At 35.9% G+C, this 20,471-nt stretch overlaps 1 protein-coding gene across 1 annotated transcript in view; it reads left to right on the top strand.

Annotated features, from left to right (window-relative positions):
- The window catches only part of uroc1 (urocanate hydratase 1), a 34,515-nt gene extending 14,651 nt beyond the window's left edge, over positions 1–19,864 (top strand). The window contains exons 8-19 of the mRNA XM_062037439.1: positions 543–686; positions 770–858; positions 1,929–1,991; positions 3,578–3,757; positions 3,822–3,919; positions 8,222–8,294; positions 13,221–13,410; positions 13,507–13,605; positions 13,690–13,789; positions 18,827–18,908; positions 18,980–19,079; positions 19,149–19,864. Coding sequence (XP_061893423.1) covers positions 543–686; positions 770–858; positions 1,929–1,991; positions 3,578–3,757; positions 3,822–3,919; positions 8,222–8,294; positions 13,221–13,410; positions 13,507–13,605; positions 13,690–13,789; positions 18,827–18,908; positions 18,980–19,079; positions 19,149–19,289 — 1,359 coding nt within the window. The 3' untranslated portion in view covers positions 19,290–19,864. The remainder of the gene's footprint in view (positions 1–542; positions 687–769; positions 859–1,928; positions 1,992–3,577; positions 3,758–3,821; positions 3,920–8,221; positions 8,295–13,220; positions 13,411–13,506; positions 13,606–13,689; positions 13,790–18,826; positions 18,909–18,979; positions 19,080–19,148) is intronic.
- Positions 19,865–20,471: the final 607 nt, after the last annotated feature.

A 20,471-nucleotide genomic window follows, 5' to 3' on the forward strand; every position in this document is an offset into this window, starting at 1 on the left:
CACCCCCTGTTACCCCGGAAGGGACAAGCAGTAGAAAATGGATGGATGGATGGATTGTTTTTAGAATACGTCAATTTTAAATATTTTTCGGTTGCCATTTTCATTCACCTTGGTGTTGTTTGTGCGTGTGTATTTTATCTTTTTTCAGTTTGAAAAGTGTGTATGGGAAATGCTGTATAAATAAAGGTGTGATTGATTGTTGGAAGTCAACAACAAGAGAAAATATATTGTAAAAAGCTAATAATCATAACATTTTCAATCAACAGTCTTTGCACACAAGCAGCCTAAAAATCTGCAAAAATCCAATAAAAAACAAAATAGTTTTATTTATTCATTATTCAGCACATTTTGGTAACTTTTATATTTAAATATTATTTTTACAATTGCATTTCTCAGTGGTGATAGCTGCAAAACTAAATGTTTCTAATAAAATATTATAAACCCTTATTGCACCAGGGTAATAAAATAAATGAAGAATGATTGTATTGTAGGACGTTCTACTGCTGTGTTCTGTCTTATACGCGCTCGCATTTACTGTGCAGCTGACCTTGCTGAATGCTGGTCGAAGGTACCTAGGCTCCGGTGACCTGAGGGGGCGTGTCTTTGTGACATCTGGCCTGGGAGGTATGAGCGGCGCCCAGGCTAAAGCTGCTGTCATTGCGGGGTGCATTGGCGTGATTGCTGAGGTGAGTTGCTGTCCTTTCAGTGGCGTGGAAGCGACAATGGACAAAGTGTGTTACTAAGTGATGTGTGTGTGTGTGTGTGGTAGGTGGATGAGACTCCTCTCAGAAAGAGACACGAGCAAGGCTGGTTGATGGAGGTGAGCGACGATATGGATCACTGCATTAAACGCATCAGGTAACACACACTAGTCATTGTTACTTTTAAACATGGCGTCTTATTTCTGCATCATATTGCATTTCAGTAAGAACGTATCTTGCTATTTCTTCGTTTCAGGTGTTAGTATTCCGCGTGTTACTTGAGCACTCTTATTTAATGGCTTTACAGTGGGGGAAATACCTGTTTGTATATTAAGAAATATGTGATGTGAATAACAAACAAACTCAGTGTTTCCCATAAACTGCCAAGATACCTGTGGCGGTGGGGGCGTGGCTATGGGCGAGCTCACCATGACATCATCGAGTAATTTGCATAATTTACTACAATGATATGACTTTCTCTAAAAAGGCTCAAAAAATGTATACTTACTAATTAATAATAACAGTTTTGTTTTAAACGTCCATCCATCCATCCATTTTACAATATAATTACAACACTTTATGTACATATTTATATACAGATTTGAACAATAAGTTATTCACTGAAATATATTTATTAGTTGTGGTTCTTACAAAAAATATATCTTATAATATATAAAAGCTAAAATGTCTCTTAAAGCTCTGCCCCTTTAATTAGTGCATACTAAATAATTTAACTTTAGCCTACTACTACAACCATATTATTTACCAGCAACATAAAGTGAAACAGAGGCAGAGGTGTCCTGCCACAGTCAGTAACAAATAAACAGAAAACAGTAGTGGTCAAATACAAATAAGGCAACAAGAGAAGTATCCTACACTTCTCTTTTGTAAAGTAAATGTGAACAGCCTATATGGGCATCTACATCAACTATATGATTTGCCTGAGAAGCTGGACAGGACAAAAAAAAAAAAAAAAAAAAAAAAAAAAAAAAATTATTTTATTTTATTTGTGGCGGACGTAATTCTTTCGTGGCGGGCCGCCACAAATAAATGAATGTGTGGGAAACACTGAAACTATTAGCAATCGAAACAAAGGTCGTAGACCTGCACAAGACTGGAACGGGCTCAAAGACGAAGCTTGATGAGAAACAAACCACTATTGGCGCAATCATTTACTTATTTCATGAAAATAATTCTCCCTTTTGAGTGCATTTTTGTGTTTTACAGGGAATGTAGAAGCGCAAAGACTCCCCTCAGTTTGGGTTACCATGGCAACATTGTGGACTTGTGGTAGGTGACTGTCGCTTCTTGCTAAAAATTTGTAGCACATCAGAATGTGGAGTAAAATTATAGAAACTGGGAAAAGAAACCGTAAAAGCAGAGAAGAGTCCAATATATTTTATATTGTTTGTAGTGACTTTCATTCATCTATTATTACTAACGCGTTGCTTCATATGCATCAAAGACTTTTCTTAATAAATTATACAATGTTGATTTATTTTAATGTGTAATCCATCCATCCATTTTTCATTTGTCTCTAATCTCCTTATTTATTTTCCACTTTTTAACATATCTACTATTTAATAAGTGGAACACAGCAAGTCAACAACCGTTCAGTAATTGTGAGACATGGAAAAAGAATAGGATTAAATCATCTTTGCTTCTTCCTACTTCTTTTCGCACGTGTTGACTTGTGCAAGTGTAATCATGAAATGTTTCCTAATGTAACTTTGATAAGCATGTTCCAAACAGATGAAGCATTACAGTGTTTTTGACAGGACAGCAATCTATTTGTGGAGGTTGGCGGGGGGGAAAGCGCATCCAATATGCGTAGAACTACAACTTAACGTTCCTATTTTTGTTGGGTTTTTTAATGTTACAAAAACATAAAATATATTTTAAATATTTTAAATTACAAATACATTTAATAATAATAATAATAATAACAAAATACAAACAAACCCAAAAAATAAATACAAAACATTTTAAAAAGTCAGAAACACTACGTGAGTTGTGTGGTCTTCTGTCCTCTGTTGTCCTCTGTGTTTTTTTTAATAAATTTTGATGTCTATTTTACTGTTTTAATTAGGTTTTACCCTTTAAAATCGTTTTTAATCATATTTATTTTTTATATTGTTTTTGTATTGGTTTTCTATTCATTTATTCTTAGTTTTTATTCAGTCATTGGTGTAGCATAATATTGTTTTTAATATTGTTTTTAATATGGCTGTGCAGCACTTTGGAAACATTCTTGTTGTGTAAATGTGCTATATAAATAAAGTGGATTGGATTGGATAGAAACATTGTGACAAATCAAAGACTTATCTTTACTCAAAGAAGCACAGGAAGCTGTGCCAAAATGTCTCAAACATAAGTGCTATGAAGGAGCTCAGAATTGTTATTTATTTTCATTTTTGCAGTATTGCAGGGGGTCCTCACTAGGAAGCCTTATATTTAGCCTGCTAACTGCTGTAAATGTGCTTCAGAGTTTGTTAGTGACACTTTAGTGATAGTGATTGACCCCGAGGGACTATACTTGTTTTATTGATGAAAATGAAAATATTTTATTTTACCTATTTTACTGAGATATTTCCCATTTTCAAATGCAAATGATGAGTTATGCACTAGATTAGTCACTTTTTTCTAAATACAATCTAGTTGAGATTGAATGCTCACCAAATACAGCGACAAAATCACGACGTTGGTAGCACCATGTCCCTCCTGCTATGTCTTCTTATTCTCTGGCAGACCAGTGCGTTATAATGGGTTTATAGGCGAGGGCGAACCTACAATTTGCACAATTGAATATGGGGAAAACACTGCTTTAGCATCAACATTTGTCCCTCATTCCTGTCACACTTACTGAATTGAATCAGGGAGAGGCTGCTTCAAGAGCACCAGAGGACCGGTGATCTGCTGGTGGATTTGGGCTCAGACCAGACCTCCCTTCACAACCCCTTCAATGGAGGCTACTACCCAGTCCAGCTCAGCTTCCGTCAGGCCAACCAGCTCATGTCCACGGATCCCAGTCGATTCCGCAGCATGGTGGAAGAAAGGTGGCATCAGCTTCGTTTATGTCGCAACACGCTTTGACGCTAACACACACACACTCTCCCACAGCCTGCGAAGACACGTGAACGCCATCAACAAACTGTCGGAAGCCGGCATGTTCTTTTGGGATTATGGAAACGCATTTCTACTGGAAGCCCAAAGAGCTGGTACATAACAAATGCATCCTGAGTAAAAATAATGAGTCGTATATGATGTAACGTGCACCACATCACACTTCAAATATTGCGACTTCACCAACGTTTCCTCTAAGGCAGTGGTTCTTAACCTTGTTGGAGGTACCGAACCCCACCAGTTTCATATGCGCATTCACCCAACCCTTCTTTAGTGAAAAATAAAATGTTCGTTTTTTTTTCAAATTCAAGACAAAGTTATGTTTTTGGGACACTATAGGAACATATTCTAAGTAACAAAGACTTAATTTAGAGGTTTTTGGACACTATAGGAACATATTCTAAGTAACAAAGATTTAATTTAGAGTTATTTGGACACTAGGTGAACATATTCTAAGTAACAGACTTAATTTAGAGTTATTTGGACACTAGGGGAACATATTCTAAGTAACAAAGACTTAATTTAGAGTTTTTTGGACACCATAGGAACATATTCTAAGTAACAAAGACTTAATTTAGAGTTTTTTGGACACTAAGGGAACATATTCTAAGTAACAAGACTTAATTTAGAGTTTTTTGGACACTATGGGAGCATATTCTAAGTAACAAAGACTTAATTTAGAGTTTTTTGGACACTAGGGGAACATATTCTAAGTAACAAAGACTTCATTTAGAGTTTTTGGACACTATAGGAACATATTCTAAGTAACAAAGACTTAATTTAAGAGTTTTTTGGACACTAGGGGAACATATTCTAAGTAACAAAGACTTCATTTAGAGTTTTTGGACACTATAGGAACATATTCTAAGTAACAAAGACTTAATTTAGAGTTTTTTGGACACTATAGGAACATATTCTAAGTAACAAAGACTTAATTTAGAGTTTTTTGGACACTAGGGGAACATATTCTAAGTAACAAAGACTTCATTTAGAGTTTTTTGGACACTAGGGGAACATATTCTAAGTAACAAAGACTTAATTTAGAGTTTTTTGGACACTATAGGAACATATTCTAAGTAACAAAGACTTAATTTAGAGTTTTTTGGACACTATAGGAACATATTCTAAGTAACAAAGACCTAATTTAGAGTTTTTTGGACACTATAGGAACATATTCTAAGTAACAAAGACTTAATTTAAGAGTTTTTTGGACACTATAGGAACATATTCTAAGTAACAAAGACTTAATTTAGAGTTTTTTGGACACTAGGGGAACATATTCTAAGTAACAAAGACTTAATTTAGAGTTTTTTGGACACTATAGGAACATATTCTAAGTAACAAAGACTTAATTTAGAGTTTTTTGGACACTATAGGAACATATTCTAAGTAACAAAGACTTAATTTAAGAGTTTTTTGGACACTAGGGGAACATATTCTAAGTAACAAAGACTTAATTTAGAGTTTTTTGGACACTAAAGGAACATATTCTAAGTAACAAAGACTTAATTTAAGAGTTTTTTGGACACTAGGGGAACATATTCTAAGTAACAAAGACTTAATTTAGAGTTTTTTGGACACTATAGGAACATATTCTAAGTAACAAAGACTTAATTTAGAGTTTTTTGGACACTATAGGAACATATTCTAAGTAACAAAGACTTAATTTAGAGTTTTTTGGACACTAGGGGAACATATTCTAAGTAACAAAGATTTAATTTAGAGTTATTTGGACACTAGGTGAACATATTCTAAGTAACAAAGACTTAATTTAGAGTTATTTGGTTAGGGTTAGAGGGTTAGGGTTATAATAAGGCCATGCCGAATAAGGCATTAATAAATACTTAATAATGACTAGTTAATAGCCAATATGTTACTAATTTGCATGTTAATAAGCAACTAATTAATGGTGAATATGTTCCCCATACTAAAGTGTTACCATGTTTTTTTTACTGGTGCACAAAATGAACCGTGCATGAACATCACCTTGTTCCAAGAACAAAACCAACACAGTGCATAAACACAACAAATTGCACACCTGCAAATCAGTCTGACTTCTGCTGTTGCCGTATCCGTAATACGCCGATAGGGAGAAGTTTGTTTTTACACGATGAGTCGGGTGTGTTTTGACCTGAGCCCGACTCACCGAACCCCTAAGGTTCAATCGAACCCAGGTTAAGAACCACTGCTCTAAGATGTGCGCCTGCACAATTGTGCACTGTTTACACGTCCTCGGCGCACAGCAAATCTATGCCACGCACAACATCGAATTCCATCTGAACTCTACACAAAATAAACACACAACAATTTATTCTGCATGATTTTGCAATGCAACTGTGAGTAACACAAGAGATAAAACAATGTTGTTCATCAACCCCGTTCAATTAGTGTAACTTCTATCTAGCAAAACTGGTTAACACATGCACATATGGCACTTAGCCAATGATGCGTTTACGCTAAAGTTGTCCGATAATATCGGCCTGCCGGTATTATCGGCCGATAAATGCTTTAAAATGTAATATCGGAAATTATCGGTATCGTTTTTTTTATTATCGGTATCTTTTTAAAAAAAATTTTATTAAATCAACATAAAAAACAAGATACACTTACAATTAGTGCACCAACCCAAAAAACCTCCCTCCCCCATTTACACTCATTCACACAAAAGGGTTGTTTCTTTGTTATTAATATTCTGGTTCCTACATTATATATCAATATATATCAATACAGTCTGCAAGGGATACAGTCCGTAAGCACACATGATTGTGCGTGCTGCTGCTCCACTAATAGTACTAACCTTTAACAGTTAATTTTACTCATTTTCATTAATTACTAGTTTCTATGTAACTGTTTTTATATTGTTTTACTTTCTTTTTTATTCAAGAAAATGTTTTTAATTTATTTATCTTATTTTATTTTTATAAATTTTTTAAAAAGGACCTTATCTTCACCGTACCTGGTTGTCCAAATTAGGCATAATAATGTTTTAATTCCACGACTGTATATATCGGTATCGGTTGATATCTGTATCGGTAATTAAGAGTTGGACAATATCGGAATATCGGATATCGGCAAAAAAGTTCCCTAGTTTACGCCACACAAAAAGTATCAGATGTGTGCTTATTCTACTGTCATTTTTTTAAGAATGTGACTTTATGGATATTAATCATGAAATAGATTACTAATAAAAAAATATATATTTTACAGACAAAGTTACAGGAATGTACACTTTATCCCATGCTTACATCTCATTGTGCAACATGTGAATGATTTAAATGGAACTAAATGTGATCTCTGAAAGGGCTACACATTGTTTCCAAAGCAGGACCTCCACCCAGACATACAATACTAGTACATAGCTCATGAAAAACAATAATTTTTGTTATTGTCATTGTAAGTAGGCCAAATCACTTACATTAGAAAATAATATCCTGGAAATGACTGCTGTCATTTGATTGTAATAATAGGACATTTAAACCGTTATGTCAGGTTTGGAACAGGTGTGACGGCCGTATGGCCACAGTGTGCACGTCTGATGTTGCTCACGTGCTCCACTGAATGTTTAGGGAGTTTTTGCGTTTGCTCACACATGTGAAAAATTAGAGGGAACGTTGGCTCTTCACCACATATGCATATTGCACAACATTTGTATTAATTAAGCATTCTCAAGCATAAAAATGGCTAAACAAACTACAAATATCAATACTTGCGTTGTTGACCTATCTGAACGCTGTTTAGTTTCGGGGCCACTGACACTGCCGTGCTCAGCCTCAGCATCACTATATCAGATTAAAAAGGTGACTCAAGTGTGTTATTGTATATGTCGAGGGCTCTCACAATTTGGAAAATGTATTTAGAAGGTCATAGACAATTTATGCTCTAGCTATGAAAATATTTGACTCATAATTAATCATTCCTACTTTGTGGAAATGAGTTTATTGCGGTATTGTCCGAAGCCGATTGACAGCGATAAAGGAGAGATGCCTGCATATATGGAACATGCATGTACTTGCATGTACAGGTGAAACTCCAAAAATGTGAATGTCGTGCAAAGGTTTGTACATACCAGCAATTAGATTTACATGGTGAAGCTCAAATATGACATAGGCTCATAACATGAAAATATAATTTTGATGATTTTGGCTTACAGCTTATGCAAACATCGAATTGAACATTTCAAGAAAATTTGGATTTTCAAACACTGTTAACCATGGTCATCAAAATTATAACAATTTCACTTTGTATCTGAGTTTGTATCAAATTTTAGTTTCACATTTAAAGTTGGACTTACACGATATCCTAAGTTTCATCTGTATATATGGAATATGCATGTACGTATGCAACATGCATGTTACATATGCACATGCATGTATGTAACACTGTGTTGTTTTTAATAGGAGCTGAGGTAGAAAAGGTTGGTGGAGGAGCCACAGAATTCCGGTACCCGTCCTACGTTCAACACATCATGGGGTGAGCTGGTCCCGTGCTTATTTACTTAGGGAGCAGTCCCGGCGTCATGGGCGGGTTGTGCCCGTCCACAGAGGCAGCCGTGCCCGCCCTGGGTTGGAAGCTTTTGGTTTTATTTGAATTTTGTTTTTTTACATAAAAGTAGGGGTGTAACGGTACACAAAAATTCCGGTTCGGTACGTACCTCGGTTAAGAGGTCACGGTTCTGTTCATTTTCGGTACAGTAAGAAAACCACAAAATATAAATTTTTTAGTTATTTATTTACCAAATTTGTAAACAATGGCTTTATCCTTTTAACATTGGGAACACTATAATAATTCTGCCCACGTTAATCCACATTAAACTGCCTCAAGTTGTTGCTCAGATTAAATAAAATGACAAAACTTTTATTCTACATATAAAAAGTGCAACATTAAACAGTTTCAAGTCAACTCATCATGCTTAATTTATTACAGCATTTGTGAAGCCTGTAGTTGATTTTTATTATGTAAATGTTATATTTTTATCAACATGTGATAGCAGGGACCCTGCCATTCAAAACTAGGCTGCTACATTACTAATGATTAATGTAACTATAGCTGAAAAAATAGTACAATAGCAATAGGAGAGACTATTCATCTCTGAACACCATGGAGTTCATGTAGGCTTAATGATTCAGTTACATTATTATATCAACTATCAGAGACAGAAACTCTTCATTTAACTGTAGTGGATTGTCCGAAGCTTAAACAGCAACAAAAGTGAATTTAGTACAACAAGTTTATTTACTCATAGTCAAAAGTGCATAAGTTGGATTGTTTTGTCCCTGCAAACAAACAGACGTCCTCCGGAGGACACACGAATCAAGCAATCTCTCTCGAGTCCTGGTCTGCTGGCCATTTTTATCTGTTTCTTCGTGCGTCAATCTGTTTTCCTCGTGCGTCACGGTCTTGTTGTTTTGACCTGTCTGTTCCATAACAAACTCGAATCCCAATCCCACAATCAAAACATCTTGTAGACAGGTTGGCACGACTTCATATTCAACTTTGGCCAGAATAGAAGAGAAATGAAATGAGCGTACATTCTTGACAGACATGAAATATAGTTCAAAGGTCAGAAATTCTACTACATAACATAATGTCCTTTTTTGCTGCTTCAACACAGTTCAATCAACACAGAAAAAGGTAAAGTGAAATAACAGACAGACAGGGCTTTGCTGTCCGTAACACACACACACACACCGAACCGAAACCCCCGTACCGAAACGGTTCAATACAAATACACGTACCGTTACACCTTTACATTAGAGCAACTAAAAATAAGACGATATTTATTTACGTTGACTTGGACGATAACACAGTTAACTGACATGTTAGTTAACGTACACTACCGTTCAAAAGTTTGGGGTCACATTGAAATGTCCTTATTTTTGAAGGAAAAGCACTGTACTTTTCAATGAAGATAACTTTAAACTAGTCTTAACTTGAAAGAAATACACTCTATACATTGCTAATGTGGTAAATGACTATTCTAGCTGCAAATGTCTGGGTTTTGGTGCAATATCTACATAGGTGTATAGAGGCCCATTTCCAGCAACTATCACTCCAGTGTTCTAATGGTACAATGTGTTTGCTCATTGGCTCAGAAGGCTAATTGATGATTAGAAAACCCTTGTGCAATCATGTTCACACATCTGAAAACACTTTAGCTCGTTACAGAAGCTACAAAACTGACCTTCCTTTGAGCAGATTGAGTTTCTGGAGCATCACATTTGTGGGCTCAATTAAACGCTCAAAATGGCCAGAAAAAGAGAACTTTCATCTGAAACTCGACAGTCTATTCTTGTTCTTAGAAATGAAGGCTATTCCACAAGATTGTTTGGGTGACCCCAAACTTTTGAACGGTAGTGTATAAAAACGAGAAGATAATGTTGACAGAAATGAAATCATATCATATTTAATTTAGTTTTATATATTGGATTATATCCAATCACAGCTCTTTAACGGGGGTGGAGGTTAGTTATGAATGACAGCCAATGAGATGCTTTTCCTTGTCAGACGAGAAGGTCACCGCGAAAAACAAAATGTGTGAATTCCTCATCGCTATATGTGCACAGCTCGAATAAAGTGAAGAGGACACTTTTCATTTTTTACTGCTATGATGCCACAGCAGGCAAGTCATCGATGGTGACATCGACATAACTAAGATAAATCTATTATTTGCTGCTTCCATTGTTGTGCCGGAAGCTGATTCTCTGCCAAAAATGGATTCCCGCCGAATGACTGCAGTGCTAAAGCTTCACTTGTCAACAACTAATTACTACATGATGTAAGACCAACACTTTATATTCGTGGTTATTGTTAGGATATGTGTTTGAAATTATTTAAGCTTTATAATGTCCAAAAAATGAAAGAGTTGGCCATTTTTATGGAATTAATGAGATTGTAAAGGACTGTTGTTGATCTGATGTTGATGTGCTAATATCTCTTTCTTGTTTAAAAGCTACATACAATATTAACTGGTATTTGTTCATGCACATAAAACATATTTATATAAGGTTTGGATGTAATCATTAAATCAATGTATTCCTGGTTGTCAAAAAGTGACTAAACGTAATATTTTGCTATTGACACATGTCATGTACATAAATTATTAGATTACCCTTCAGAAGTTACATATATGATAATAAAGTACTTTCTGTATTTTTTACGTGTTGAATAAACCCTTTTTAAAAGCTTAAACGACAATTTATGGTTGCCAAAGTGATTCAAAAACAATATTTGGATAATTTATAAAATTATAAGATTACCCTTAAGAAAGTTACATATAAGATAAGAAAATCCACATCATATGGTTTACATGTTGAAGTACCCTTTTTTAAATGATTATTTACAGATTATTTACACTTTGCATCTCCTAAAGGTCATCTAGTAATGTATGCACAGATGAGATGTGTCAATATCAAAATACTACGTTTTACTTTTTGACAACCAAGAATACAACCAAACATCTTATTAATGTTTATTATGTGCATGAACATATAACAGTTAATATTGTATGTAGCTTTCTAACAACAATGAGGTTTACAATTGATACCATAGAAATAGCCAACTATTTCATTTTTTTGGATACGATAAAGGCTTACCGTATTTTTCGGAGTATAAATCGCTCCAGGGTATAAGTAGCACCGGCCGAAAATGCATAATAAAGAAGGAAAAAAACATATATAAGTCACACTGGAGTATAAGTTGCATTTTTGGGGGAAATTTATTTGATAAAAGCCAACACCAAGAATAGACATTTGAAAGGCAATTTAAAATAAATAAAGAATAGTGAACAACAGGCTGAATAAGAGTACGTTATATGAGGCATAAATAACCAACTGAGAAGGTGCCTGGTATGTTAACGTAACATATTATGGTAAGAGTCATTCAAATAACTATAACATATAGAACATGCTATACGTTTACCAAACAATCTGTCACTCCTAATCGCTAAATCCCATGAAATCTTATACGTCTAGTCTCTTACGTGAATGAGATAAATAATATTATTTGATATTTTACGCTAATGTGTTAATCATTTCACACATAAGTCGCTCCTGAGTATAAGTCGCACAAACTATGAAAAAAACTGAGACTTATAGTCCGAAAAATACGGCAAATAATTTCAAACACATATCCTTATAATAACCGGGGGCCGTACTTATCAAGCTTCTCAGAATTACTCCTAAGAAGTCTGCTAAGAGTTGACTTAAGAGTAAATAAATTCTTCGCTGAAAGCTGCACTTAAAAGTTAGTTATCAAGCGTCTTACTCACACTTTCAGCGAAGTGTAGGACTGAATCTTAAGTGTCACACTCAGAGCTGAATTACGACATTACTATTGCCGTAAACGGAATTTTAGGTGACGTCATTTCTGTGTCCATAGAAATGACCAATCACGGAAGGGAATCCGTTGTCTAAGAATAAAGAAATATCTTGGAAATATTTAAGTGGACAATGGGAGTGTATATTTTGACAATAAACTACAAAATAATACAAAACAAACTAGTCCCCGCCGGCACTCACGCTACCGCTCCCTCTCTTCTCTTCTCTCGCCCACACACTCACTGACGTCACTCACCTCACGGCCACACACATACGCTACTGTCATAACATTTTCTTTCCAATTCATTAATTAGGCAACTCATTTGAAACTGGTGTGGGTGGCTCTATATATACTAGCCCACTGCAGCCACATGCAGAAATCAACATGGAATCGAAAAGTATTAAATCTGTGACAAAAATAATACCCGCTCTGTCTAAAAGATACCGTTTGATCAGCTGCTCGTCATCAAACAAATCCAGAACATCGTTCCGCTCCCTGAATGTTCACGCACGTCTCTCTCGCCTCAGTGCCATCCCCTGCTGGCAACTCCTAACCACTTAAGACACCTCTGAAGGTCTCTTAAATATGGTGGAGAGTAGGAGTGATTCTTAGACTTAAGAACGTTGATAAAAAGCTTTTATTCTTAAGTTTGAGAGTAGGACTAAATTTCGCAAATTCTCAGGACTTAAGTGTAAAATGGCACTCTAAGAAGCTTGATAAGTACGGCCCCAGGAATATGAAGTGTTTGTCTTACATGTAGTAATCAGTTGTGGACAGATGAAGGCGATGCAGTGCAGCTTTACAAAGCATGCACGCTCATGTGGTGGGAATCATTTTTTGGCAGGGGCCAAAAATTGAATGCCCCCCCCCTACATTTTTTTCTGCAGCCGAGTCTGTTGGGGAGGGGAGTCTCCCACAGGGCGCCATTGAAGCTAGAACTGCCTTTGACATGTACATGTAATAAGAAAAGAAATTCAAGCCAACTCATATTATACATGTTTTATTACGATTTATTTTGAGTTGTTACAAAGATATTTCAGGATTTTGTTTCAAGAGAACAATACGTTTTCTTCCATGCAGGGACATTTTCTCTTTGGGCTTCGGTCCGTTTCGCTGGGTGTGCACATCCGGCGACCCCCGGGATCTGGTGGTAACCGACAACCTCGCCGCCTCGGTCCTGGAGGACATCAGCGCCAACGTGACGGATCGAATCAGGCAGCAGTATGACGACAACATCCTCTGGATCAGGGAGGCTGCAAAGCACAAAATGGTGGAAATCTACTGCACACCATGTGTGGCTCACAAGTCTGGCTGGGATGATGATGATGATGATGATGAACAAGTTGGTTTTTGTTTTTGCGCGCAGGTTGTGGGATCACAGGCCAGAATTCTCTACTCGGACCAGAAAGGAAGAGTCGCCATTGCTTTGGCCATCAACCGAGCTGTTGCTGATGGAAGAGTTTCAGTAAGAAACACAGAGACCTCCTCTTTCATCATCACACATACTGCAAACGTCATTAACCCCTTTTTGTGTACGTGTGTGTGTCAGGGCCCTGTGGTCATCAGCAGAGACCACCACGATGTTAGTGGTACCGACAGCCCCTTCAGAGAGACTTCCAATGTCTATGATGGCTCTGCCTTCTGTGCAGGTATGCACATATTTCATCTAATCCATACGATGGACGTTGATATCACGTATTGCTTGTATACTTTTAAACACGTGACTAAATGTGTAAAGTATTTCAGCAGTTATAGTGACCCTGAGATATTATAGGCCATAAATCATTATTAAAGGCCTACTGAAATGAATTTTTTTATTTAAACGGGGATAGCAGATCTATTCTATGTGTCATACTTGATCATTTCGCGATATTGCCATATTTTTGCTGAAAGGATTTAGTATAGAACAACGACGATAAAGTTCGCAACTTTTGGTATCTGATAAAAAAAAGGCTTGCCCCTACCGGAAGTAGCGTGACGTAGTCAGTTGAACATATACGCAAAGTTCCCTATTGTTTACAATGATGGCCGCATGAAGTGAGAGAGATTCGGACCGAGAAAGCGATGATTTCCCCATTAATTTGAGCGAGGATGAAATATTTTTAAATGAGGAAAGTGCAAGTGAAGGACTAGTGGGGAGTGGAAGATGCTGTGAGAGCCGGGGGTGACCTGATATTCAGCTGGAAATGACTACAACAGTAAATAAACACAAGACATATATATACTCTATTAGCCACAACACAACCAGGCTTATATTTAATATGCCACAAACTAATCCCGCATAAAAACACCTAGGTGTTTGTTATGCTAGCTCCTAGCTCCTAGCTACTAGCTACTAGCTCGAGCTAGTTATAGCTCGAGCGGGTAATATGGACGGGATCCCGTATATATAACCCGCCAATACAATTCAAACACCTGATCAACACACACACTCACTCAGCCCAAACAACCGTTCACCTAACCCAAGGTTCATAAAGCTTATATATTTAATCAAAGTTACGTACATGTCACGCACGTACGGGCAAGCAATCAAATGTTTGGAAGCGAGCGGGTGGGACCTGATATTCAGCTGGGAATGACTACAACAATAAATAAACACAAGACATATATATACTCTATTAGCCACAACACAACCAGGCTTATATTTAATATGCCACAAATTAATCCTAATGCTAGCTCCTAGCTACTAGCTCGAGCTAGTTATAGCAAGCGATCAAATGTTTGGAAGCGCAGCTGTGTGCTCACGTTATCGCAACTGTGTATCCAAATCAAAGTCCTCCTGGTAAGAGTCTCTGTTGTCCGAGTTCTTCCATCTTGACTGCATCTTTCGGGAATGTAAACAAAGAAGCGCCGGCTGTGTACGTGTTGTTGCTGACTTCCCTCGCAAAATAGACACTTCGCACCGACAACTTTCTTCTTTGCTTGCTCAGCTTCTTTCTCCATAATGCAATGAACAAATTGCAACAGATTCACCAACACAGATGTCCAGAATACTGTGGAATAATGAGATGAAAACAGAGCTATTTCGTATTGACTTCAATGGTGTCCGAATACTTCCGTTTCAATGATTGACGTCACGCGCATACGTCAACCCTCAGAGGCGTTTCGAACCGGAAGTTTAGCGGGAAATTTAAAATGTCACTTTATAAGTTAACCCGGCCGTATTGGCATGTGTTGCAATGTTAAGATTTCATCATTGATATATAAACTATCAGACTGCGTGGTCGGTAGTAGTGGCTTTCAGTAGGCCTTTAAGGTAAGATTAATTGTATATTGTTGAGTTCTAGGAGATGGTCAGAGACACTCTCGCTTGTTTACAGGATTATTTTTGTTGTGTTGCCTTTTTTGTTCATTAGATTAGAGCAGTCCGTAAAGGGGAACTGCACTTTTTTTTTTTAATTTTGCCTATCGTTCACAATTATTATGAAAGACAATGCAACGGATGTATTTTTTTAATGCATTCTAAATATTAAGTAAATGCGATCAACAATCTGCTTACAATGGAGCCTATAGTAGCCGCTCTATTCTTTCTTCAAATTATTTAAAAAAACATCCAAACACCTCCGTTAAGGTTTTATGTATTGTACATGATGTAAGTATATATGTAATGTAGTAACTGGCACATTTATAATAACATTTAATATTTGCGTATTTTGATCATTAATTTCAAAAACGCATCACGATGTTCAAGTCACGAAATGTAAATGGAGTATTGCTGGCGTTTTTTGGATATTTTTTTATGGGAGAATAGACAACCTCTGTAAGCGGACTTTAATTTACATTTATTTACGAGTTAAAATGCATTTTGTAAAAGTTAATTCGTCATCCTGTCTTTCATAATGATTGGAAACTTCTAAAAAAGTGCAATTCCCCTTTTAGAGATAATTTTTTTTTTTTTTTTTAATCAGTGTAATGCTTCAAGCTGTGCACTGCAAAACATGCTCATTATAGCCATTATTACTGACTTCCTCAATTTTCATTTATAAATAAAAATCTTGTTTTATTTGTTTATTTTTGTAGTTATTTTATATATTGTGCTTTTGTGTTAATGTTACTGATCAATATGAATTCATTATTTATTGAGTTTATGTAATTTCATTTTTCAGTATCAAATGGTTCAAGTCAGTCAAAAAATGTTTATTTTAAATAAGGATTCAATATTTTTTTTATTTCTGGCACACTGATGCACTTTAAATCTTTTCTGTTATAGACTAAAAAACAATGTTAATGAATGTATTCTTTGTTGTAAGTTGATCTGTTTTTTCAACGTTATTGTCTTTAAAGGTAATAAGGATACAATTTTGTGCAGAGGTGTACTTGTAACAATTTAATATAAATACTATTCTATCTATTAGGGCTGTGACTCACGATTCGATTCTCAATTTAAAAAGATTCTTGATTGAAAATCCATATTTCTTTAATAACATTGGGTGCCAGTTCTACGATTAACTAGATTCCCCTATAAAATAGATAAACAGCTGTGATACATTTCTATATTACTTCAAAGAAAACTGGTTTTGTTTAATAAAACTCTACCCCAGAATGTAATAAAGTCAAATGCAAATAAGGCAACAAAAGAAGTATCCCACCCTTCTCCTTTCTAAAGTAAATGTGCACAGCACACATGAGCATCTACATCAACAATACGATTTCCCTGAGTGCATGGACAGTACAGATATATATACTGTATATTAGGGCTGCAACAACTAATCCATTAAATCGATTAAAATTAGGGATGTCCGATAATGGCTTTTTGCCGATATCCGATATTCCGATATTGTCCAACTCTTTAATTACAGATACCGATATCAACCGATACTGATATCAACCGATATATGCAGTCGTGGAATTAACACATTATTATGCCTAATTTGGACAACCAAGTATGGTGAAGATAAGGTACTTTTTAAAAAAATTAGTAAAATAAGATAAATAAATTAAAAACATTTTCTTGAATAAAAAAGAAAGTACAACAATATAAAAACAGTTACATAGAAACTAGTAATGAATGAAAATGAGTAAAATTAACTGTTAAAGGTTAGTACTATTAGTGGACCAGCAGCACGCACAATCATGTGTGCTTACGGACTGTATCCCTTGCAGACTGTATTGATATATATTGATATATAATGTAGGAAGCAGAATATTAATAACAGAAAGAAACAACCCTTTTGTGTGAATGAGTGTAAATGGGGGAGGGAGGTTTTTTGGGTTGGTGCTCCAATTGTAAGTGTATATTGTGTTTTTTATGTTGATTTAATTTAAAAAAAAAAAAAACGATACCGATAATAAAAAAAACGATACCGATAATTTCCGATATTACATTTTAACGCATATATCGGCAGGCCGATATTATCGGACATCTCTAATTAAAATCAATTATAAAAATAGTTGCCGATTAATTTAGTCATCGATTCGTTGGATCTATGCTATGCGCAGAAGCAATTTGATTATTTTTATTTATTTTTTATTTTTTTTTATAAACCTTTATTTATAAACTGCAACATGTACTAACAGCTGAGAAACAATAGTCAAAATAAGTATGGTGCCAGTATGCTGGTTTTTTTCAATAAAATACTGGAAAGGATAGAAATATAGTTTGTCTCTTTTATCCGATTATTAATCGATTAATCGAAGTAATAATCGACAGATTAATCAATTATCAAATTAATCGTTAGTTGCAGCCCTTATATATATATATATTTTATTTTATTTTAATTTTTTTTATTTTTTTATTTTTTTTATTAGATCGATTTTTTGAATTGATTAACAATTGTAACAAATAAAAAAATTGCGATTCATTCGAAAATCGATTTTTATTTTCACACCCCTGCTATTTATTGTTACGGCAGGGGTTCGGGGTGTAAAATATTTTCTTCTTCCTAGCAGGATGGAGGGGGGTAACAAAAAATAATTGAGCACTGGATTAGATTGTCATTGTAAAAAATGTATATAAAACATTTTCCAACCCTCTGTTGGCATCATTCATCATTCACTACACATGTACAAAATAAAGAAATAACTAAAGGAATAATAATGAATTATTCATTACCGTATTTTTCGGAGTATAAGTCGCTCCGGAGTATAAGTCGCACCGGCCGAAAATGCATAATAAAGAAGGAAAAAAACATATATAAGTCGCACTGGAGTATAAGTCGCATTTTTTGGGAAATTTATTTGATAAAAGCCAACACCAAGAATAGACATTTGAAAGGCAATTTAAAATAAATAAAGAATAGTAAACAACAGGCTGAATAAGTGTACGTTATATGAGGCATAAATAACCAACTGGTATGTTAACGTAACATATTATGGTAAGAGTCATTCAAATAACTATAACATATAGAACATGCTATACGTTTACCAAACAATCTGTCACTCCTAATCGCTAAATCCCATGAAATCTTATACGTCTAGTCTCTTACGTGAATGACATCAATAATATTATTTGATAATGTGTTAATAATTTCACATATAAGTCGCTCCTGAGTATAAGTCGCACCCCCCGGCCAAACTATGAAAAAAACTGCGATTTATAGTCCGAAAAATACGGTACATAAATTAATAGTGAATAATACTCCAGTGACCCCGAGAGGGACAAGCGGTAGAAGATGGATGGATGGATGGATTTATCCACTACTAGAGTTACATGAAAATTCATGATGTTATGTATTGATATCTTACAGACATGGCAGTTCAGAACTTTGTCGGCGACGCGTTCAGGGGCGCCACCTGGGTCGCCCTGCACAACGGCGGAGGCGTTGGCTGGTAAGGCCTGGCATGTGCCCATGTTCTTCACCATCTGACACGCCGCCGTTATTGACACCGTCCACCCGCAGGGGCGAGGTAATGAACGGAGGATTCGGCCTGCTATTGGACGGCTCCGAGGAGGCGGCAAAGCGCGCCTCGCTCATGCTCAACTGGGACGTCTCCAACGGGGTGAGAGGACGGAGAAGAATTGAGGGAGGGTTTACCTCCGTGTGACGCTCATACCCGTGTGCGCGGCAGGTGGCTCGTCGCTGCTGGTGCGGAAACGACAACGCCTACCGGACCATCCAGCGCACCATGGAGGAGGACCGGACGCTGCGGGTCACCATGCCTTTTCCTGTACAGGACGAGCGCGTGCTGGAGCGTGCCCTGCAGGGATAGCCGACATGTTAGCGTACTCTAAAAGGGAACAAGTAAGCACTGGGTGAGGCCGTTCAGTACACATGTTATTAAAATCTCACATCATACTGAGATTTGTCTTAATATTTGTTCCCTCTCATGCAGCTAAATAACCTGTCAATATTAAATCCACCTCTCAGTATGATTATATGCTATTGTACACCACAATAATACATTTGACGCCATCTGTCGGTTGTGGTCAAAATGTGCTGGAAGATGCCATACTGTACGTGTAAAAATAACCTTTTGCACCTGTTTCAGTCCCCTAAAAGTGTGTATTGTACCAAATTTGGACAATTTAAAGTCAGTTTGAATTATCGGGTTTAGTATTTGCATAAAAATTATATTTTTCAGAAGAATAATACATTAGTGGTGCACGTTTTGACACTTTTTCACCTTTTTATGTGCAGCGGTTGAGGTGTAGAAGATTTCCAACTGCTTCCCTATTGGTGTCAATCAGATTTATATGAACCAATTTGTATTAAAGTATGCAAACTACTGTGCTTATGTTTCCATCGAAAGGCCAATGACAAATTAAAACATATGCTTGTACTGTATATATTTAATTTGTTCTATTCATTATCCAGTGTTTCCCATAAACTGCCAACATACCTGTGGCGGTGGGGGTGTGGCTATGGGTGTGGTCACCATGACATCATCGAGTAATTTGCATAATTTACTACAATGATATGATTTTCTCTAAAAAGGCTCAAAAAATGTATACTTACTAATTAATAATAACAGTTTTGTTTTAAATGTCCATCCATCCATCCATCCATCCATTTTACAATATAATTACAACACTTTATGTACATATTTATATACAGATTTGAACAATAAGTTATTCACTGAAATATATTTATTAATCGTGGTTCTTACGAAAAATATATCTTATAAAATATAAAAGCTAAAATGTCTCTTAAAGCTCTGCCCCTTTAATTAGTGCATACTAAATAATTTAACTTTAGCCTACTACTACAACCATATTATTTACCAGCAACATAAAGTGAAACAGAGGCAGAGGTGTCCTGCCACAGTCAGTAACAAATAAACAGAAAACAGTAGTGGTCAAATACAAATAAAGCAAACAAGAGAAGTATCCTACACTTCTCTTTTGTAAAGTAAATCTGAACAGCCTATATGGGCATCTACATCAACTATATG

Source organism: Entelurus aequoreus, linkage group LG26 (genome assembly GCF_033978785.1).
Source record: "Entelurus aequoreus isolate RoL-2023_Sb linkage group LG26, RoL_Eaeq_v1.1, whole genome shotgun sequence".
Classification (NCBI taxonomy): Eukaryota; Metazoa; Chordata; class Actinopteri; order Syngnathiformes; family Syngnathidae; genus Entelurus; species Entelurus aequoreus.